General features: G+C 32.6%; 1 protein-coding gene across 1 annotated transcript; it reads right to left on the reverse strand.

Moving 5' to 3' along the window:
• Window positions 1–15459: 15459 nt before the first annotated feature.
• On the reverse strand, window positions 15460–17128 carry LOC139870953 (squamosa promoter-binding-like protein 3). The gene is made up of 2 exons (XM_071858713.1): window positions 16815–17128; window positions 15460–15655 (listed from the first exon to the last, which is right to left on the reverse strand). Exons 1-2 carry the CDS (start codon window positions 17126–17128, stop codon window positions 15460–15462), a joined length of 510 nt encoding a protein of 169 aa, XP_071714814.1.
• Between the last annotated feature and the right edge of the window lie 6880 nt (window positions 17129–24008).

Raw genomic sequence — 24008 nt, forward strand, 5'->3', positions numbered from 1 at the left:
TGTTGGGAGCAAGTGTTGGCTCCTCTCGATCATGGCGACTTAAACATCGGAAGTATCCGAGCTTTTAATAATGCTCTTTTGTTAAAACTAGTTAAGAAATGGCCGCGAATTGTTGCGGGTGCGTTTTAACTGGTATGTTTTTGTAGTCGATTAGTAGTGGGTCATAAGTTAATATTATTCGATAGCGTTACGCGTAGCGCTGAGTATTTACATCAAAAAATGGCTACGGTCACGCGTTGCAGCAAGTAAAATCACGTGTTATCTTTGAAAATCAATAACGATGAATAAGAAAATTTCAAAAGAAAACCAAAAACAAATATTAATATGAAAACAATTTAAGAAAAATAATGATAATGTTGCAACAAAAAATTATTCTTTTCCTGTTAATATTAGTTAGTATATTTATTTATTATATTAGGTAGTTGCTTGTGTACAGAGGCGGAGAGCTTGTGGGTGCTTTGCCTCCCCTAACTGTGGTAATTTATCAAGTATTATAATGTGTTTTAATTGTAAAAATTTTAAATTGTAGAACTGGATTTCTAAATCGGATGTGGGTTTCTTGAAGATTTTAGCGAGGAAGATGAGTTATTTGTCAATGTTTCATTTAAGCCCTTCAATTAATATTTTATAAGTCATTTTAGTCCCTCACTTTATTAATAAGTCATTTAAATTTCCAATCTTAAATCATGTGGTTTTTTGGTATACACTTGAATGACACTTTTTTTTTTCTTCTTCGTAAATTGATTATTTAGATGATAAAAATTGAATTGAAAGATTGAATGATACTTTTAAAACAAAATATGAAATTCATGGAATTTCTTTTGTAGATACAGCTTATTTTTTATATAATTTCAGCTATACATGCATAAAAAAAAACTATTTATCCGTCTAAAGTTTTTCTGTATAATTACTAGAAAGTATTATGGTTGTGCATACGCACAACCCAACTAAGGGTGTGTTTGGCGCACCAACTTATTGGAACTTATGAAAGTTTATATGAGCTTGAGCTTATGAATTTAATAAGATTTAGGTAATAAGTTTCGTTTGATAGACGGAAAGAGTAGTAGCTTATGAAAAAATAAGCTATTTCTAGTAGCTTAAAAATAATAAACTCTTAAAAAATAAGCTATTTCTAGTAGCCTATGAAAAAAAAGTGAAGTTTATGAATTGAAAAATAAGCTACAGGTAGTTTACCAAACACTTATAGAAAATAAAAAGCTCAAGCTATCAATTTTAAAAATAAGCTCCAACTCCAGCTCTAGTTCATAAGCTCCAGCTACAAGCTCCAGTTCCGTTAGTTTTATCCAAACACACTCTAATGCTTGATGTTTGTTTAAATATAGTCATTTATCTTGTATTTATTAGTAATAGTTTTGAAAGTGAAGATAATTATTAATCATGTAAAAAATAATGTATTAATTGATATTCAATATCACATTAAAAATTGATTTCTTTTTGTTAGTAGGCTTGGTGGGCCTTTATTGAAGGTTTTTTAGGCCTATATAAGTTATGGGTGTGTGAATAATGGGTTTTAACGTATTTAGTGAATATGAGTAAATTTGTGCACCAGTTCACCCATAAATTTTGGACACGTGTTATTACCTAGCACGTGAGTGGCATGGACAAAGAGAGTGCATATAGTGTCAACCAATTGGATCGTGACACGTGGCAAGCATTGAGAAAAAATTCTTCTTCTTATATGGTAGTAAGATAAGATAAGATATTTATATAATCGTATAAAATGAACAACATTAATAAATGTATAGAATTTTGAAATTTAATCTCTTAGTTGGGTCAAAAGTCTTATCTAGTAAGGAGCCTAACGTAGACGAAAGCTTTAGGAAGTTTTAGATACTATATTTTGCGTAGAATCCAAGTCAAAGTTACAAAGCCACATTAGTAGTGTTTTTTTTTTTTTCCAATACACTATATAATGTCAAGCCCCCCTTAAGCTCAAATTCTGGCTTCACCTTTGCTTGTGTATATTAAGATTTTGAAATCTTAAAAAAAAAAAATTAAAGCAATCACAAAGAGAGAAAAATTGTCGTTTTAGCTACTCAAACTACAAAATTTTGAGTCCTTTAGTACAATAAGGAGTAATGAAATAATGGTGGTATATATTGATCCTATAGGGAGATTTAACCGGATTCGTTCAAGGACTTCTACCCGGAACACTGTCCGAATGGATGTGTTCCGGGTACCGTCGATTGAGTTCGGGTTTCCGCCCGAACGTGTGTGTTACATGCAAATGATGATTGTTGTTGAAATAAGTATTCTAATGATGCTAAAAAATCGCCGTTTATAAAAAAAAGAAAGATATAATAACATCTTAAAAAGCCTAATAATAAAAAGATAGTAAAACTATTGTGGTTGTGGCTTTTAAAACAATATTAAAATCAAGTGTGAAATCAAAAGCAAAACTACAATTTTTATGTAGTAAAACTACTAAAAATTTGGTGGATAGTGTTCCGGGTACCGTCGATTGAGTTCGGGTTTCCGCCCGAACGTGTGTGTTACATGCAAATGATGATTGTTGTTGAAATAAGTATTCTAATGATGCTAAAAAATCGCCGTTTATAAAAAAAAAGAAAGATATAATAACATCTTAAAAAGCCTAATAATAAAAAGATAGTAAAACTATTGTGGTTGTGGCTTTTAAATTTAAAACAATATTAAAATCAAGTGTGAAATCAAAAGCAAAACTACAATTTTTATGTAGTAAAAGTACTAAAAATTTGGTGGATATTGGTATGTAAGAGTAATAATAATAATAAAATAATAATAATTAGTATATAAGAGTAATGGGTTTGGCGATTTTTAACTTGTAAAGAGGCATTATGGTGCAAGATAATATGCGCAATTTATGGATCCCAAGGAGGCCTCGATGGCAATTGTCGTAACGGTACTTCTACTTGGTTGACCATTGTTAACTCCTATTTAAAGTTGAAACAACAAGAGATCATCCCGGTTAATGTTGCTCGAATTAAAATGGGTAATGGTAGCTCAACAAAATTTTGAAAAGATAATTGGATAGGTGATGGCCCTTTATTTTCAAGATTTAATAGATTGTATCATTTGGACGCTAATCCAGAGTGCTCAGTAGCTGAACGTTTTCAGAATTATACTTGGGGGTGGGACTGAACAAGGCAGCCCATTGGGCCAAGAAATGAGCAGGCTGCTACTATGCTTATAGAGGAGCTGGGCAATTTTGTTCTTAATGAAAATATGGATACATGGGAATGGTCACTTTCATATGATGGGGTCTTTACAGTAAATTGCACACGTAAAAGTATTGATGATATTATTTTACCAATTACTGATATTAATTTAAGATGGTTTAAGCAAGTTCCTAGAAAAGTCAATATTTTTATTTAGAAAGTGGCGTGGAATAGGCTCCTAACTCGCCTCAGCATTTCAGCTCGTGGTATGGAAATTAATGACATTGGATGCCCGTTATGCGATTATAGAGTGGAGTCCTTGGATCATTTGTTGTTCAGTTGCGGTTTATCTAAGGAGATTTGGAGAAAAATGAGAATATGGGTCGACATCCAAGGCCTTCGCGATTTTACATCATGGACGGATTGGATTGGTTGGTTTGATTCTTGGACCACACCGTTGGATTCAAAAACTAGGCTATATGTTATTGTGGCTTCCTTACTTTGGCATGTTTGGAGATTTCGCAATGACACCTTGTTCGGATCTCGCTCCATTAAGAAAGAAACATTATTTGATTCTATTCGTTACTTTTCCTTTAGTTAGCTTTGTAATAGGGGAAAATGTAACATTAGTTGGGTTGATTGGCTCTTGAAGCCTTTGTAATATGTATTTGTTTTTTTCCCTTCCTAGCGCCTTGCTAGTGGGATTTTTTTTAATAAAATATGTATTCTTTACTGGTCAAAAAAAAAAAAAAAAAAAAAAAAATTCTAAAAGAGTAAGAAAAGATCCCTCATTAACCATTAACCACTATATACTAAAAGTGGTGGATCTTTTGGTTGTTCCAACACAAAAAATGGCCGTTCAACACCTTGCATTCACACTTCGAATTTTCACTTACCCCCTTTTAACTACCTTGAGCTGTTAAATTCTACAGGGGTTAAAAGTGTAACTTTAATTTTTAATTTAAATGAAAAAAGAAAACTCACCATAAACTTCAACGGGTCTTATCTTCTTACTCATCACGAATTAATTTTCACTGCTACCACCATTAAATTTAAAATAATTTTACGAACAAAACGAGACTAACTACGTACTGTTGGAGATAACGGTTAAGGAAATGCAAATTAGTCCCACATTGGAAACTTATAGAAAGAAATGTACATATATAAGCTAATGGGAGCCTCACTCTATCACCAGTTGGTTTTAGAGTAACGTGGAACTCGTGAGCTTATATGTTGTACATGTTGGTGGACCTGTGTCACACCCCCAAAATAGGGCTTAGGGTATTTGTGACTAATTATATCAAATCACAGTTGTATAAACGAGAACGACTCTATATGAGACGTTTTGAATAAAATATTTATTAATAAAACAGCGGAAGCATTAAAAGTTTTACATCAAATTTAAACTGAAATAATAATAATAATAGTCTTAATGCAAAGTAAATGTAATGAAATGAAGACTCCATGTAGCAGCATTCAATTCATCAGGTAGCAATCATGACAATCATCTTATTCGTCACCTGAGACAAAACATGCTTAAAGTGTCAACCAAAAAGGTTGGTGATTTCATTAGTTTATCAAAATCAATCATTTCCGTTATAATAATAGGCCACAAGATTTCAGTTTCATAAATATCCGTACACTAGCAAGTGTATAAAAGCATTCTATAAGTTGTGGGCACCCGGTAACTAGCCTTAACAAGAGTGTGTACCCCTGAGTTATAATAATATTTGCACCGAATCAAGTGCGTTACGTTAACCTCGAAGTACTAAACACCCGTTCTTCTAGTTTAGAAGTGACTAGAACAACATCTGGGTGGGGGTGTAAGACCCGATAGATCTATCTCTAGGATTCGCGCCTACCAGTTCATAAACCAATAGTTAAAGTTACCAAGCTAGGGGATTTTTGATTCTAACCCACGTAGAATTAGTTTTAGTACTTGTGCCTATTTCGTAAAACATTTATAAAACATCGCATGTATTCTCAGCCCAAAAATATATATAAAAAGGGAGCAATGAAACTCACGCATATAATTATTGTAAAACAGTTAATAAAACATGTGCATGTATTCTCAGCCCCAAAAATGTAAAGAGTAAAAGGGGAGCAAATGAAACTCACGCAAAATCAGTTTTAGTGTTTGTATTCATTTCATAAAACAGTTATAAAACAGCGCATGTATTCTCAGCCCAAAAATGTAAATTGCAAAGCAATTAAAAAGGGAGCAAATGAAACTCACCTTAAATAGCAGTTGAAGTATTCCACGCAAGAAAGGAAAGTAAAGCAAGTAAGTGACCGAGATATCAACTGGAAGTAGTTCTTTAAGAGAGAAATGAGAGATTAAGGTGTAAGTTTGAAATGAGAAATGTATGTGGTATTTATAGTTGAAAATGTTAGGTAAAAAAAAATTAAAATAAAATAAGTAAATCTTAAAAGTTAAAATAAGAAAAAGTATTTTTTATTTTTATTAAAAGTAAATCTTAAAAGTTAAAATAAGAAAAAATAGTTTGTATTTTTATTAAAAGTAAAATCTTAAAAGTTAAAATAAGAAAAAGTAGTTTGTATTTTTATTAAAAGTAAAATCTTAAAAGTTAAAATAAGAAAAAGTATTTTGTATTTTTATTAAAAATAATCTTAAAAGTTAAAATAAGAAAAAGTAGTTTGTATTTTTATTAAAAGTAAAATCTTAAAAGTTAAAATAAGAAAAAGTAGTTTGTATTTTTATTAAAAGTAAAATCTTAAAAGTTAAAATAAGAAAAAGTAGTTTATATTTTTATTAAAAGTAAAATCTTAAAAGTTAAAATAAGAAAAAGTATTTTGTATTTTTATTAAAAGTAAATATAGTTTTGATATTTTTTTTTGTATAAAATTCTAAAAAAAATTTGTTTAATATATTTCTAAGAACATTTAACATTTTATTTCTATATTTATTTAATTATTAAATACGAATTTTATATAAAAATTATTATTATATTTAGTTTTTATAAAAATTAAAATTTATGATTATTAATTTATAGTTTTTATTAGTTTTATAAATGTTATAATATTATTTATTATTTAGTTAATTATATAAACTATTAACTAAATAACAAAAGTAATATAAATATTATATATATATTCATTGATGTAATTATGTTATATTATATATCATAATCTTATTTATAATATTTATAATTATATTATTTATTTTAAGCGTACGTTTATTCGGTCAACGTTAAATTTATTCGTATATAACAACTCTAGGTATTTTAGTAAAATCGGAAGTCGAAAAGTGAGGGTTGTTATAGTACCTACCCGTTAAAATAAATTTCGTCCCGAAATTTAGTTTTTGCCATTAATCGGCGTTGTTCGTACCTAGACGAGGATATTTACGTTTTATCTGCTCTTCACGTTCCCAGGTAGGTTCGGGGCCTTTCGTGAATTCCAACGGATAGAATATTGTTCTGTTTCATGCATTTAAATAATACGAACCCTAATTTCTTACAGGTTCTTCTATAAAGTGCATTTTATCATTAATGCGGAGGTTATCTAAAGGATTAATAAGAGTGTCATTTGACTAGGTTATCCTCAAAAGGGATGATGGTGTTATACGAGCATTTTAGTAAACTGAACACATGAAATGTGTTATGAATAGTATTGAGCTTATTTAAAACTTTGAGTGTTTATGTCACAATATTAGGGTAGACAAAACAGAGAGTAGTTCATGAAAATTATAGTCATGAAGTTTGATAGAGATCATCATTGTTTACAACAAGAATATTGTAATGATGAATATAAGTTGAAAAAATAAAGTTTTATCACTACTGAATAATATGGATAAAACGATTTGATTATAGGAAGCGTATAAACGAAGCTATTGTAAAAGAGTGAATGAGAAATTAAATGTTCGCCTTAACTTTTGACGTAGTCACGATTGATTTCCGGAATTCAAGGGATTAAAGGAAATCTTCGTAATCCATAAGATTTGATTCTCCGGTAATTAAGGAATTTGAAATTTTCTTTGATTAAATGAGGTGAATTGCTTCAATTGATGTGTTTGGAATTTTGCTATAAATTAGCTTCTTCCGTTTCATTATCTTCACCACTTCTATACTTTCTTCCTCAATTCATACTTCCAAAGATTGTGAGAATGCTCCATCCAGTTCTTATCCTGGATATTTTTCTGACTATCATTTCAGTCATTCTTCTTTTTCATTTACCACCAGAGGAATTTGTTTTCTTCTACTATTACCTTGGGGTTATAGTGTTTTTAATTCTCCCATGTCTTTACGTTGCAATACGTATTGATATACACGGTTTGTAATTTCGGTATCGTTATCGGGCTACATATTTTCCCTTATATGTCGGAGCACTTTGCCTTTTTATTCTCCTCTCGACTCTAAGTAAAGCGAGTAATGGTCCAGAATTTGTAGGTATGAAGTTTCGAATGGACCTACTGTTCTAAGCGTAATATCACGATTTGATTTGGTAAATTACCAGAATTACTGAGGATAGAACTATCAAGAATATATTTTCTTGATATGTTCAGAGATTAAGTAGAATGTAAGAGTCGCGTAACATGTTAAATGATGATTATAAAGTCTATGAATCATCATCTTCCATTAAAAATTTAGCATGACTTACTGTAATATAATCACGTTGGCCTGACGTCATTATATTATACTAACTCATGCTTCAATTCCCAACACTACTTCAAATCATTCAAAATTTGAATTTAAATTTTACGGAATATAGAAACTTAAACATTTTTCCTTTATGATGTAATAAAGATATTGCAAAGAGATAATTAATTGCGGACAAGAATCGTTATGAAGATATCTTTAGAAATATCGAGGATATTTATAACGAAAGATACGATAATATTTTAGAATTTCTAAAATCGATGGATAATGAAGAAATTCTTCTGTAAGGATTTAGAATGCGTAAAAAGATCTTCTGTGATTTCCTTCAGAAATCGAATCATCTAGATTCTTTGGTTATAGGTTTAGTCCTTGGGATTTGTCCTTGGTCTCCTTCATGTTTTGCTCAATCCCTCTTTCAATACCAGATTTTCTTTTGAGCTTTTCCAACACACAATTCTTTATTATCAAGCTTCTGGTCATTAAGGCCATCTACAGCTTTTGCTGCTTCATCAGCATTCTCAAGGTTAACTGATCTGAATCATTGATTATCAATCCGATATGTTTTCAAGGATTTTGAAGAATGTACAATGTAATATATTAATGTGAATGTTAGATATTTCTTGGGTATTACCTACCCGTTAAAATATTTTCACAATCAACAGTTTGTACAAAAGAATTTTTAAATACAATCTTTATGAAAATATACATACATATACATTTTCTTCAGATGTAATTATGGATTTAATAAGTTAATATAATATTAAACTCATTTGATTTACGGTTGAAACGAGAATAAATAATCTCCAAAACTTTAGAGATTACATAATCGTCGCGGAATATTTCTTTAATGAAGTTATGAATCAATACTTCATCGTTCATTGTTATTAATATACCTCAGTATATGATGTTGATGCTCGTGGATTTCTTGTGAAATTCATAAGGCACAAATGATGTTTTCGAGAAATTTTCGAGTATATCGAAAATAGGAGTGTAAAATCACACATGCATTTGAATAATACACTTAGTTTATTATGAAATGGAGTTTATTGTACTGAAGCAGTGATTAATGATTGTTAAGTCATTAACGAAGGATGTACATCATAGCGTATTAGTGATATGAATTAACCAAGTAGTACATACTAGTTAAGATTCACACGTAATAGTTTAGTACGAAAAGATTTATTATTGTTCCAAACCATATATATATATATAAAGTATACATATATAATTCTTCAGGAAGAATGAGTCAATACATCTTAACTCATTATTACTAATATTCTTTAGTATCTATGGGCGTATGATGTCGATGTTTGAGGTACCGATTATGATGTTGAGACGTGGGATGCTGATGTTGTTGTTGGTGAAGCTGATGCTGTTGGTGGTGATGCTGATAGTACTGGTGGTGCTGGTGCTGCTGCTGCTGCTGTTGGTGCTGCTTGTGGTACTTGGTTAGTAAGTGTGAGCCTAGCTACCAAATCGCGCACTATTTCCTCCAGGGTTTCTACTTTACGCTCGAGTCTGTGGATTTGTTCTACCCATTCCTCTGTAAGGTTTGTCAATTCTTGATATTTAGTTCGAAGTCTTCTAACTTCTTCTAATAACCCTTTCTGGTTAGAATTCTGGAGTAGAGGACGAATATTGTCGTTGGTTACATCGAGTCGACCTTCGAGGCGGAAAATCCTTGCGAAAAGAGTGAAAACGGTATTGCGAACAGGTTCGCCGGTAAGCGGATTTAGTACTCCGACGTTTGGTGGTAAGTTTGGCTCATGATAAGGAGTACCTTCTTCATTTCTCCATAGGGTGAGTATTTCGCGAACCCATCCCCATTTTCTAAAGAAATCACGGTAATTGATCGGTGGGTGTGCTCCTGTCACGCTATCTTTGGAGCTAGAGGAACTTGAGGAATCAGGTGAGAAATCCATATTATGTGTTTGGAATAGGGTTTGATATGAAATGGGTGTTGAATATTGAATGATATATTCGTCTCCTTGAATACGTATATATAGCAGAAAGATTTTCGTAATTTACGGAGGGAATTTAGGAAAAGTGTTAGACAAGGTCTATTGGGAATAGATATGCTAAGATATGATTTGTCTATACTCCAATAATGGCAGTATGACGTGTCGAGATTATAAAATGATAAGTATGTAATCTAATAATCTTTCGATTAAAGACTTTCAATTCGTATACTGTGATAACCCAATGACATTTCCCGGTTCGCAAATCGATGCATAAAGGCATAAGGCATATAGGTACGTGATATAAAAGGGAGTTATATACGTTTGAGTATGAATTATAGGAGTTTCAAAAATCTTGGATAATATTTCATGTAATACATATGTAATACACAAAACCAGGATAGATGACTAAGTGAGTTGTTCTTAATAATTTCACCACTTATTAAGTGCGTAAGTGACTAAGTGTTGTATGATCACTATAGTCAGGTTTGATATTGTGCACCATACCCAAACATCTATGCCACCGCTGAGTCACTTGAATGATCAATTATTACCGGTTGGCCCAGGAATTCTCGACCAAAATCTAAGTTTGGCATTCGAAATCCACAAGCGTCCCATAGTGGTACCAAGGATCACCCTAGGCCTTAAGTAGCGTTGACGTTCGAGTAATTTCACATTATTGTGTATGTTATAATCTTAAGATTTAAGTATAGTTTCTAAGGTATAGTGTAGCATTTATCAATTAAATGCAACAATTAAAGGTACTATGGTCAAGGAAAGTTGTAGTCCTACATTGCTAAGGTACCTAATTGTATAAGGCACACATAAAATGCAATCCTGGTTCTCTACAACAACCTGCTCTGATACCAATCTGTCACACCCCCAAAATAGGGCCTAGGGTATTTGTGACTAATTATATCAAATCACAGTTGTATAAACGAGAACGACTCTATATGAGACGTTTTGAATAAAATATTTATTAATAAAACAGCGGAAGCATTAAAAGTTTTACATCAAATTTAAACTGAAATAATAATAATAATAATAGTCTTAATGCAAAGTAAATGTAATGAAATGAAGACTCCATGTAGCAGCATTCAATTCATCAGGTAGCAATCATGGCAATCATCTTATTCGTCACCTGAGACAAAACATGCTTAAAGTGTCAACCAAAAAGGTTGGTGAGTTCATTAGTTTATCAAAATCAATCATTTCCGTTATAATAATAGGCCACAAGATTTCAGTTTCATAAATATCCGTACACTAGCAAGTGTATAAAAGCATTCTATAAGTTGTGGGCACCCGGTAACTAGCCTTAACAAGAGTGTGTACCCCTGAGTTATAATAATATTTGCACCGAATCAAGTGCGTTACGTTAACCTCGAAGTACTAAACACCCGTTCTTCTAGTTTAGAAGTGACTAGAACAACATCTGGGTGGGGGTGTAAGACCCGATAGATCTATCTCTAGGATTCGCGCCTACCAGTTCATAAACCAATAGTTAAAGTTACCAAGCTAGGGGATTTTTGATTCTAACCCACGTAGAATTAGTTTTAGTACTTGTGCCTATTTCGTAAAACATTTATAAAACATCGCATGTATTCTCAGCCCAAAAATATATATAAAAAGGGAGTAATGAAACTCACGCATATAATTATTGTAAAACAGTTAATAAAACATTTGCATGTATTCTCAGCCCCAAAAATGTAAAGAGTAAAAGGGGAGCAAATGAAACTCACGCAAAATCAGTTTTAGTGTTTGTATTCATTTCATAAAACAGTTATAAAACAGCGCATGTATTCTCAGCCCAAAAATGTAAATTGCAAAGCAATTAAAAAGGGAGCAAATGAAACTCACCTTAAATAGCAGTTGAAGTATTCCACGCAAGAAAGGAAAGTAAAGCAAGTAAGTGACCGAGATATCAACTAGAAGTAGTTCTTTAAGAGAGAAATGAGAGATTAAGGTGTAAGTTTGAAATGAGAAATGTATGTGGTATTTATAGTTGAAAATGTTAGGTAAAAAAAAATTAAAATAAAATAAGTAAATCTTAAAAGTTAAAATAAGAAAAAGTATTTTTTATTTTTATTAAAAGTAAATCTTAAAAGTTAAAATAAGAAAAAATAGTTTGTATTTTTATTAAAAGTAAAATCTTAAAAGTTAAAATAAGAAAAAGTAGTTTGTATTTTTATTAAAAGTAAAATCTTAAAAGTTAAAATAAGAAAAAGTATTTTGTATTTTTATTAAAAATAATCTTAAAAGTTAAAATAAGAAAAAGTAGTTTGTATTTTTATTAAAAGTAAAATCTTAAAAGTTAAAATAAGAAAAAGTAGTTTGTATTTTTATTAAAAGTAAAATCTTAAAAGTTAAAATAAGAAAAAGTAGTTTATATTTTTATTAAAAGTAAAATCTTAAAAGTTAAAATAAGAAAAAGTATTTTGTATTTTTATTAAAAGTAAATATAGTTTTGATTTTTTTTTTGTATAAAATTCAAAAAAAAAATTTGTTTAATATATTTCTAAGAACATTTAACATTTTATTTCTATATTTGTTTAATTATTAAATACGAATTTTATATAAAAATTATTATTATATTTAGTTTTTATAAAAATTAAAATTTATGATTATTAATTTATAGTTTTTATTAGTTTTATAAATGTTATAATATTATTTATTATTTAGTTAATTATATAAACTATTAACTAAATAACAAAAGTAATATAAATATTATATATATATTCATTGATGTAATTATGTTATATTATATATCATAATCTTATTTATAATATTTATAATTATATTATTTATTTTAAGCGTACGTTTATTCGGTCAACGTTAAATTTATTCGTATATAACAACTCTAGGTATTTTAGTAAAATCGGAAGTCGAAAAGTGAGGGTTGTTATAACCTGAAAATGATCCAACACGTGGTATCAGAGCCGGAGCAGGGAGAGAGTAAACGGGACGGAAGATGATGAAATTCGGTGATCGATAGCATGTAGCAAGTAGCATGTAGAAAGTAAGAGCAAGGATGATCACCAATGCTCGTCAAGCAACATGGATTAACCGATTAAGGGGGTGATTGTTGGAGATAATCGGTTAAGGAAGTGCAAATTAGTCCCACATTGGAAACTTATAGAAAGAAATGTACATATATAAGCTAATGGGAACCTCACTCTATCACCAGTTGGTTTTAGAGTAACGTGGAACTCGTGAGCTTATATGTTGTACATGTTGGTGGACCTGAAACGATCCTACACGATAGATTGTGTAGCAGAAAAACACAATAGAAAGCAGGAAGTTGCAGGAGAAAGAAGCAGTAAATAACATCCTATACAACAGGAGAAAAAGGCTGTAAACAGCAGTAGGTAACAAGTTTGATCGAGCAGTAGCAGCAAATAGTACTGGAAGGAAAACAAAGAAGAAGGAGATCAAGACTATCAAAATTAAGGGGGTGAATATTGGGTAATTTTGATGGCCCAACATCAAGCCCAATCATAAGAGATTAATGGGCATGAGATCATGACAAAAGTGGAGTCCAATATTGCAGAAGTAGATTAATTAAAGAATAAAATGCACGTGTGTTTTTGGATTGGTCATCATAGATCCAAGAATGTAGGCATTATGCACGCAGCCTCTATGTTCATCCTTGATCATGCATTTTAGTTAGTTTCTTTTAGCATGTTGTGAGTAGTGGGTTAGATAATGGTTAGTGGTTATTTATTTATTTCTAGTATTTAAGAAAGTTGTATGTGCAGATTTTTATTAAGAGAAGTATTCAAGATGTAGTCATTTGTATTTTTGTGTCTCACAAAGTAATCTTTAATTTGTGTATTGTTGTTATGTTTCAATATTTGATATGAATGTAAGCAAGAAGGAACATGTATGTTCCAACACGTACGAAACAGATACGTTTTTAAAAACACGAACCATAGCGACATCTAGACGGGTCTAAACACATGGGCCGTTACCATTCCAGCGGTGGCTGAGTGGTATCCTTGGTTTCACTTCGGTGGGGCCAGGGCAAGGGGTAGCAGTGGATTCAAGTTCGAATCCCACTCTTTAAAAATACCCGTGGTAGGCTTACTTATCATAAGCCGGGTTGCCCCAGGGAAGGTTTTACCGACCTATTCAGGACCCAGATCCGACCCGCCTGCCCCTCGGGATGGTTTAAGATTCGGATCCCTGTAATATGCAGTGGCGGAACCAGCATGGGGCAGGGGGGGGGGGGGCAGATGCCCCCAGTCGATTTGCAATTTTTAGTGTAAAAATTTTGGGTTTTTCGATTTTGCCCCCAGTGAAAAAAAAAATTTGCCCCAAAACCACCATATTTTGCCCCAAAACCTCCGTATTTTGCCTCAAAACCTTCATATTTTGCCTAAAAACCTCCACATTTTGCTCAAAAATCACCATATTTTTCCCCAAAACCTCTATATTTTACCAAAAAAAAATTGATACGCTTTAAAAAAATTTTCGCCCCGGGTGAAAAAAATTCCTGTTTTCGCCACTGGTAATATGGTTCGGGTTTCCTGCCCGAACGTGTGTGTATCTGCAAATGATGACTAGGCTTCGGTCCGGACTGATGCAAGCTTGCCGTTCAAAAAAAAAAAAAAAAAAAAACACATGGGCCGTTTGCCTCTGTGTACATACACAACGCTACGTTAAATACGAACATGCAGACCGAAAGCCCCCGCCGCATCGCGCGGGCTGGTCCGGACTAGTTATCAGTAAATAGTAAAAACTTGCAAAGTTACCGAAATACCCCTGCAAAAGTAACTGTGAACACGTTACTGTTCACAGAGGTAAATAGTAAATATTTTCAAAATTTCCAAAGTACCCCTGCATGACGTTACTATTCACAGGGGTAATTTGGTAAATCAACATCATGTGTAATTTGCAGCCCAGATTATTATGGTAACTTTTGGTTGAAATTTGCAGGGATCCGATTCCTGTTCCTGAGAAAGTTCGCATACCTTTGTCGTACAAAAGATACCGAGGCGAGGCTGAGTCAGCAAAGATGGTAAGCAAACGTTTTCCAAGAATAAAAGTTATAATTATTATACAAAAAAATATAATTAACTGGTGACGAAATTTGTTGTGCAGATGGAAGAAGAGAAAGCTTTGAAGCAACTAAGAAGGACTATGGTTCCACCCGCAAGGCCGGTACCTAATTTCAACAAGCCTTTCTTACCCCAAGACGGCTGGTTTGACCAAAATGTAGAAAAGTTTATATTTTTCGCCTTTTTAAATTTTAATTATTAACGTTTGGATGATTATGGGGATGGACAGGTCATCAAAAGGAGTTACAAATCAAAGATCACCAAGATTAAAGATAGCTGAAAGAAGGAAGATGGTGGTGACTGCAGCAACTTCTAGTGCAGCATCAAACTTGATATGATGACTTTTGTGTTCAAAACTAAAGGAGTATTTTCACAGTATTTTGCTGTTGGATAAAACGTACTATTAGTTGTAAACAATTCAGTCGTTTGTTGTTCAATATTATCTTACCTATTAATACTATATGTTTGTCTTATCAAAGAGATTAAATTCCAAACGTCGATATTAGACGCCAAGATCACAAATAGTTAGTTAAGCAAACTTCAGTATAACACAACATCTTTAGATTCAATCATACAAACATTAAAACATTCCAAGATGTTTTAAGTACTAGATATTTAGTGACAGAAGAGAGAGAGCATACTTCATGCTTAAAACTATTTAGGTTATTCAGCTTGTTTGCAGATGCTTATAATTTGCTTTGTCCTGAATTGTCATTTGAAAACTTCCCATGTTGTTGTCGTTTTGAAGCTCTTTTGCTGCTCCTTTATACTCCATTGAGTTCTTCCTTCGTCTTTCATTGTGGCCAGCTAAACGCTTTCTACAACTTCTTTTAGCTTCGTCAAATTCTAATAGCTCGTGAAACCTGATCACATTTATCCCTTAACTTATGTTTACCTGACGAAATGTATCTTCTTGCTTGAAATTTTTTTCATCTTAAGCATTTTTCTCTTTTTCTGGTTAGCCATCTTATTTGTGTTTGCAAAATAAGAGTTGCTTTCTTATAAAAGCTTGAGTTTATAAAAACTGAATCTCAAACCCTACACTAAAGCTTTTGCTGCCAAACATACACTTAATAATTTCCAACCTCGAGTTAATGTCAGTTTCTACACATACATTATGTTTGTGTATGATGCTTTTTCCACTCACAACTGTGAATGTCCAACCTCACTTTGGGAAATTGCCTTTTAAAAAAAAAACCGGTGAATGTGGCATCAAGTGGTTTTAGGGATTTTATTACTGAGATGATGACTGTGACTTAACAATGTTGATGTGTTGTTTTTAGTAATGTGATAAAAGATGATCAAAAGTTGAGTGAAAAAAGAAGACAAGAATAATTAAAAAGTAAAGAGCGCCTGTATTTTAGTCAGGGGCGGAGGATAGCTAGGGTTGGGCGGGGCACCCGCCTTAGTGGAATAAAAAAAAATTATACTAAAAAAAATTACTAAAAAATAAGGTTTATTTTAGTGTGTGCCCCAGCTGTCAGTGAAAAATTTAATAAGTTTTTACACCCGCCTCATCTGTGATCGGGTTTAAGTTCGGCCACTGATTTTAGCATGTTTTTTGCTTGAACTATGCCTAAAATTGGCAAAAAAAAAAAAAAATACATCATTGAACAGGTTTGGGTGTTGGATCAATAGCCCAAACAACATATCATACATGTAAGCCGAAGAGTTCTTTATTACTCTAAACCAATTGGTAGTAAGGGAGATCCCCTAGACTTATAAGCATACATTTTTTTTTCTCTTGTTCAATGCAGGACTTTAGTTTGCACCCTTACATTACAGTTATACCCCATTGTGAATGGTCTAGGTATAATTTTCACTTAAATTATTGGATCCTAAAAAAGGTAAATTTTGCCCTCTCCACATACATTATGTTTGTGTATGATGCTTTTCGATAAGTTATTAGCAGTAAATTATATTATATAGATTGACATGAAATATGAAGTTTTGAATTATATACTGTAAAATGTTCTTTATGAAAGTTTAAACTTTATAAATAGAGGGTACTAATCAACTAACCGGCTACACTGTTGACAAAATCTTTGTTGAATACCAGCAACAAATACTGATCCAGCCTTTGCATGAAACTCACATACTCTATGCCTTCGATGATACTGCTTCGCTTCGCCTAAATCACTTGTACATTTTTCAGCTTGACAACATCTGACACTTGTTGATCCAACACCATTTTGACCCCCTTTCATCTTCTTAACATCCGCAACGGACGAACCACCGCAACCATCTTTATCATTGCTGTAGCGATCATTTGGTAATGCTTTCTTTGACATGCTCAACTTTTCACTAGAAAAAGCTTTGCTACTTTTGTTCTCCATTTATTTTATTAGGGATTTAATTTATGTAACAAGTAAAGTGATGAAGCATTTATATGAAAAATAAAGTACTGGGGTGAATTGGGGAGTTTATGACAAGAAAAAGTTAAAAGAGGGATGTTCAAGGACCACCAATGTACTTCCCATTTTATGGTGAATTCTTCCAAAATCATGCAACATTAAGTTGTATAGTATGTGGTAACAGTTGTACATTTTATTAAATCAAAAAAAGTTCATATACTTTCTTTATGCGAGGAGACAAAATTGAATGTCATGTTGACTACCTATTTTTTAATTTCATTTGAAATATTGATTCCATTTCACTTTGAGTAGTTAAATTTACCATATTAATCAGCATATGTTTATTCTTGTTTTAAGTAAAGACTTGTATGTTTGTGCACGAATTATCTTAGAACAAACGCTTGGAAATCAAACGGGTGTTAACTGAATAAACACGTCTAGTGGGATTCAATAAATCAAACAAATCAACCTAGTGATGGATTAGATCGACTCCTAGAGTTATTATTCTCGTTGGTCGTTGGGATTGATTGGAACGACATGGAATACCTAAAACGATGGCTAGGGTTAGCAAGAATGTGTAACCTTTGAATGAAACTCGTAACCTGTAAGACCCGAGTTTAGAATGTACAAGATTGTATATATGTTAATTGCTGGCGACCATCAGTTCCAGTGTTGGGCCGCGGCGCGGCTGGGGCCTGACGAAAATTCTTTGTTTTAAATTAATTAAATGAGGGGCATTTTGGAACTTTCGCGAGAGGGACGAATTTAAAGCACAAGATCAGATCTATGAGTGTCATTACTTCATTTTCAACAACCTTATCTCTTCCACTTTAATCCTACAGAGAGAGTTAGAGTTTTAGAGTGAGAGAGCTCACTTTGGAGAAGAAGAAGACCAAATCTCGCCCGAGCCCAAGTATTAAAGTTGTTCATCTAGTCTCTAGCTACGTTTTGGTAGTGTTGGTAAGCCTTATCTCCGAATTTTGAGTTTTAATTGATTTATAACTAGGGTTTGTTCATTGAGGCTTGTAAGACCCATTTGGGGGTTAAATGGGTGAATTTGGGTTAAATTGATGTAATGAAACCCTAAGGTTTTGTAATCTAGGGTTTGGTCATGAGATTTGGTGTTTGTAAGTGTTAATTGTGTTGTTAAATCACTAATACACTTGTGTGGTAGTGAAAGGTTGTTAATGGGTTTAAGTTTGACCAAATTGTGAGTATAAATGTAAAAATGGGTCAAATGGGTAATGGTTGACCTAGTTGGGAAAGATGGGTATGAAATACCCTAAGTTTGTGTTAGTTGATGTTTTGGGACTTGAATCACTAGCTTTTAGTGATTAATGATAAGTCTTGGCTTTAAATGGAAGATTTTGGTGTAAATGGGCCATTTATTGCAAATGGGTCATTAAATGCACAAGTGGTAAATGTTGGTGTCTAGTCCAACTAGTATGGTGAATTGAATGTGTACTTAATGTATTAGGTACTTTACTTTAAAGCTTGCGAATTTGCATAATCATCACCTAGGCGTTAAGTTGAGTGGGATATTTATGCATGTATGTATATAGTATATGTATTTGTATGCAATGGCATGATCCACGGAGCCGGAAGGGCCATAGTGTGTGCGAGGGTGCTATGATGTGAACCACGGAGCTGGTAGCATCATGGTATGTGTGTTGTGATGTGAACCACGGAGCCGGTAACATCAAAGTGTGAACCACAGAGCCGGTAACATCAAAGTGTGAACCATGATGCCGGTAGCACTATAAAGTGAGATGTGAACCATGAAGCCGGTAACACCGAAGTGTGAACCAAGGAGCCGGTAGCACTATAAAAGAGTATGACTCAAATGCGTAGTGACGTGAACCAAGGAGCCGGTAGCGTCATAGCATCACGTATGATGTGAACCACGGAGCCGGTAGCACCATGACGCGTGTATGGTTAACCATATAGATTGCGCATGCATTGTAGTGTATATGCTATCATTTATGCTAGTTGCGGTAATGGAGGTTATTAGCTCTATACTTGGAGTTCGTATGCTAATATTGTATTGCTAGCATGTTTGTGGTATGTGAGTAGGTGTTTGCAAGTACGTATATTATATATGCATGTGTATACTTATTGCACTCACTAAGCGTTTTGCTTACCCCTCTCGTTGTTTACATTTTTAGGCTCCAGCGTGGATAGAGGCAAGGGTATTTTCTTAGACTAGCGGGCTCCTTAATGTTTATGCTAGTGTATTGCTTTTGAAGTTTGACCTAGGTTTGGGTAGTTTAACCCCAAACGCCATGCTCGGGTTTTTGTTTGGTAATTAAACTTGTCGGTCGAAAATTATATTTGATGTGTAAGTGAGCGTATGGAGCTCGGTGGTCAAATACTCGATTTGTGGTTATTAAAACATGCAAACTTTATTTACTTATATGGCGGAAAGCCTTGAGTTGATATTTGTCGTTTACCGCAAAATTTGGTGTTGTGTAAATTTTGTATAAGTCAGAATCAGGTCCAGGCAAGTGCCGCGCCACCGTGAATGCATTTTGGTAATAGCTTTTTGATGGGTTCTGACCTGCAGTTTCTATTGTGGGCCGCGCCGCGGCCAGACTCACCGCGCCATGGTAATTGCCTGGCAGGCTTGGCCTGTCCACTTAAAAAAAAAAAAAAAAAAAATTGCGATGTTTAACGGGTTGGGTCGTTACAAGTGGTATCAGAGCATGGTCTAAGGGATTTAGGCGACTTGAGATAGGTGCCTAGACTTAGACTTTATTGTGTATCAGTTTTATGCGGGACTTGTAGGAGACGGGTCGGACCGGGATTGGTTAGTGCCTAGGTTTATGTGGACTAACCTTGTGCTAATTATTTTGTGTTGTGTTTGCAATCATCAAAGTGAGATAGACGTTGTATTAGAAAGTCAATGCGACGTGCTCACGTAACAATGACTAGCTACCATTGTTACGAGTTCAAATCGTGTCAAACGAGCGATGTACGACGATTGTTGAGCAAGATGGGGCGGTGAGGTGTGTGTTGATGTGCGTAGAGGTGTATACAAAATAGTTATATTTTTACTACAAAATACTATTAAATACGATACAATTTTACACAAGTTATTTATTTATTTATAGAGTGGATATACCTAAACCTTGCTACAACACTTATAGGCAGTGTACCTAATCGTACAGTAGTGTAGTTTTTAGTAAGTCCGGTTCGTTCCACAGGGATCTTAGCCAAGTTTAACGCTATATTTTTAAAACTATATTTGTAAATAAATATATATATATATATATATATATATATATATATATATATATATATATATATATATATATATATATATATATATATATATATAAGTAGTATTATTATTATAAAAGGGGGTTTTTACCGTTTAATGACCGGTTTGTCGATTTTAAAACTTTAGTCGCAGTTAAAACCTAATGTAAAATATTAAAAATATAAAAGACTTAATTTAAAGCGTAAAGTAAATGACAATAATGAAATTGCGATAAATAAAAGTGCGATAAATAAAATAACGATAAATAAAATTGCAATAATTAAAAAGTACGATAAATGAAATGACAGTAAATAAAAGTGCGATAATTAAAAGTGCAATTAAATATGAAATAAAGGAATTATGCTTATTTAAACTTTCGTAATCATGATGCTTGACGTGTTGATTTTAGTTTATTCCCATGGGTTAATTGTCCTTTGTCCTGGATTATTCAATATGTACGTCTGGTTTTTGTCCATAACAGTCCATCAGTCATAAATATAAAGTGCGAGTGTCCTCGTCAAATTATCCTTATATCTGAAGTCAAATATTCCAACTAATTGGGGACTTAAACTATAATTACACCAAGTGTCCTTGTATATAATTCACCCCTGTTTTAATAAGTCCATTGACTATTAATCCATTCCCGTGTCCGGTTAAATGAACGATTATTAGTACTTATAAATATCCCGCCCATCGTGTCCGATCGAGTGTATATGGTTATTTATAGGTATGTCCAATTGTAAATCTTTATATTAAATTAACAAACTATCATTTAATTAAACAAATATAAAGCCCATTAATAGTCCACAGTCGAATTTCCACAAGTGTCGTTCTTTTGTCCAAACCCCAATTATGGTACAAAGCCCAATAACCCAATTTTAATATTTAGCCCAACATCACGATTACTTCGGCTTAAATAAGCATAATAATAACTTAGCTACGAGACATTAATTTAAAAAGGTTGAACATAACTTACAATGATTAAAAATAGCGTAGCATTACACGGACAGAATTTCGACTTACACCCTTACAACATTCGCTAACATACCCTTATTATTAGTAAAATTAAAATTAAAATTAAAATTAAAATTATAATATATATATATATATATATATATATATATATATATATATATATATATATATATATATATATATATATATATATATATATATATACGTTGAGAGAATGAAGAAAGAAAAAGATGTGTCCTAATTCGCTGAAAAACGTTGCAATTTATAGATGTGGCCAGATTCTGATGCCCATGCGATCACATGGATTTTGTGCCTTCTGGCCATGCGATCGCATGGCCGCCTGGGACAGCTCACATATTTTTGTTTTCTTATTTGCCGACGTTTTATTATATAATATAATATAATATATATATAATTTTAAGAATTATTTATATATTATATTATATTTATGTGCATAGTTGACTTGTAATTTTAGCTCCGTTGCGTCGCGCGTTGAGAGTTGACTCTGGTCCCGATTCCGGATTTTCAAACGTCCTTGCGTACTATTTAATATCTTGTACTTTGCGTTTCGCGGCTCGTACTCTTGTAATTTTGAGACGTTTCTTATCAATAAATTGAACCACTTGGATTGTACTTTGTACTTTTGAGCTTTTTGGTCATTTGCGTCTTCAAATCGTCATTTTCTTCTTTTGTCTTCGCACTTATTTATTTAAACGAATATTACATAAAAATAGAACAATTACAACTAAAAGCTTTACATATTGGAAGGATATTGTGCCTAAATATATGTTCATTTGGAGCACTATCAAATATCCCCACACTTGAGCGTTGCTTGTCCTCAAGCAATACAGAACTTAAAATAAAATCACACTTCACTTGAATCACTTTTTTTATTCTCACACTTTATACGTCAGTGATTTTGATACAGCGGTATAAACAATGATAGTAACGATGTGGTTTACAGTCCCACATGACTATGAAAATTTAGATCCTTTAAGGAAATTGGTGAAATGTCCCGTTCATATTGATTATAAATGTTCCATATTAATTGATTTCGTTGCGAGGTTTTGACCTCTATATGAGACGTTTTTCAAAGACTGCATTCATTTTTAAAACAACCATAACCTTTATTTTATCAATAAAGGTTTCAAAAGCATTACGTAGATTATCAAATAATGATAATATAAAATATACTGTTTACACAGGACCATTACATAATGGTTTACAATAGAAATATATTACATCGACATATGTTTCTTGAATGCAGTTTTTACATAATATCATACAAACATGGACTCCAAATCTTGTCCTTATTTTAGTATGCAACAGCGGAAGCTCTTAATATTCACCTGAGAATAAACATGCTTTAAACGTCAACAAAAATGTTGGTGAGTTATAGGTTTAACCTATATATATCAAATCATAACAATAGACCACAAGATTTCATATTTCAATATACATCCCATACATAGAGATAAAAATCATTCATATGGTGAACACCTGGTAACCGACATTAAGAAGATGCATATATAAGAATATCCCCATCATTCCGGGACACCCTTCGGATATGATATAAATTTCAAAGTACTAAAGCATCCGGTACTTTGGATGGGGTTTGTTAGGCCCAATAGATCTATCTTTAGGATTCGCGTCAATTAGGGTGTATGTTCCCTAATTCTTAGATTACCAGACTTAATAAAAAGGGGCATATTCGATTTCGATAATTCAACCATAGAATGTAGTTTCACGTACTTGTATCTATTTTGTAAATCATTTATAAAACCTGCATGTATTCTCATCCCAAAAATATTAGATTTTAAAAGTGGGACTATAACTCATTTTCACAGATTTTTACTTCGTCGGGAAGTAAGACTTGGCCACTGGTCGATTCACGAACCTATAACAAATATGTACATATATATCAAAGTATATTCAAAATATATTTACAACACTTTTAATACATTTTGATGTTTTAAGTTTATTAAGTCAGCTGTCCTCGTTAGTAACCTACAACTAGTTGTCCAACGTTAGATGTACAGAAAAAAATTGATATGTATTATCTTGAATCAATCCACGACCCAGTGTATATACGTCTCAGGCTAGATCACAACTCAAAGTATATATATTTTTGGAATCAACCTCAACCCTGTATAGCTAACTCTCACATTACTGCATATAGAGTGTCTATGGTTGTTCCAAATAATATATACACATGGGTCGATATGATATGTCAAAACATTTGCATACGTGTCTATGGTATCTCAAGATTACATAATATATTAGAATACATGTATAATACAATATAAGTTAGCTAGGATATGATTAATATAGATTTGTTACCAATTTTCACGTTGCTACAACAAGAAAAATTATCCAATCTTGTTTTATCCATAACTTCTTCATTTTAAATCGGTTTTGAGTGAATCAAATTGCTATGGTTTCATATTGAACTCTATTTAATGAATTTAAACAGAAAAATTATAGGTTTATAGTCGGAAATATAAGTTACAAGTCATTTTTTTAAAGGTAGTCATTTCAGTCGAAAGAACGACGCCTAGATGACCATTTTAGAAAACATACTTCCACTTTGAGTTTAACCATGATTTTTGGATATAGTTTCATGTTCAT

The sequence above is a fragment of the Rutidosis leptorrhynchoides genome, chromosome 10 (assembly GCF_046630445.1).
Source record: "Rutidosis leptorrhynchoides isolate AG116_Rl617_1_P2 chromosome 10, CSIRO_AGI_Rlap_v1, whole genome shotgun sequence".
Lineage (NCBI taxonomy): Eukaryota > Viridiplantae > Streptophyta > Magnoliopsida > Asterales > Asteraceae > Rutidosis > Rutidosis leptorrhynchoides.

What these genes read in the sequence shown, in the direction of transcription:
- LOC139870953 (XM_071858713.1), bottom strand. Translation starts at nt 17,128, where the DNA reads ATGGAGAACAAAAGTAGCAAAGCTTTTTCTAGTGAAAAGTTGAGCATG. An exon ending in TTTTGTCAACAGTGTAGCCG is followed by an intron (nt 15,656 to 16,814) that starts GTTAGTTGATTA and finishes AAATGTGATCAG; the next exon opens with GTTTCACGAGCTATTAGAAT.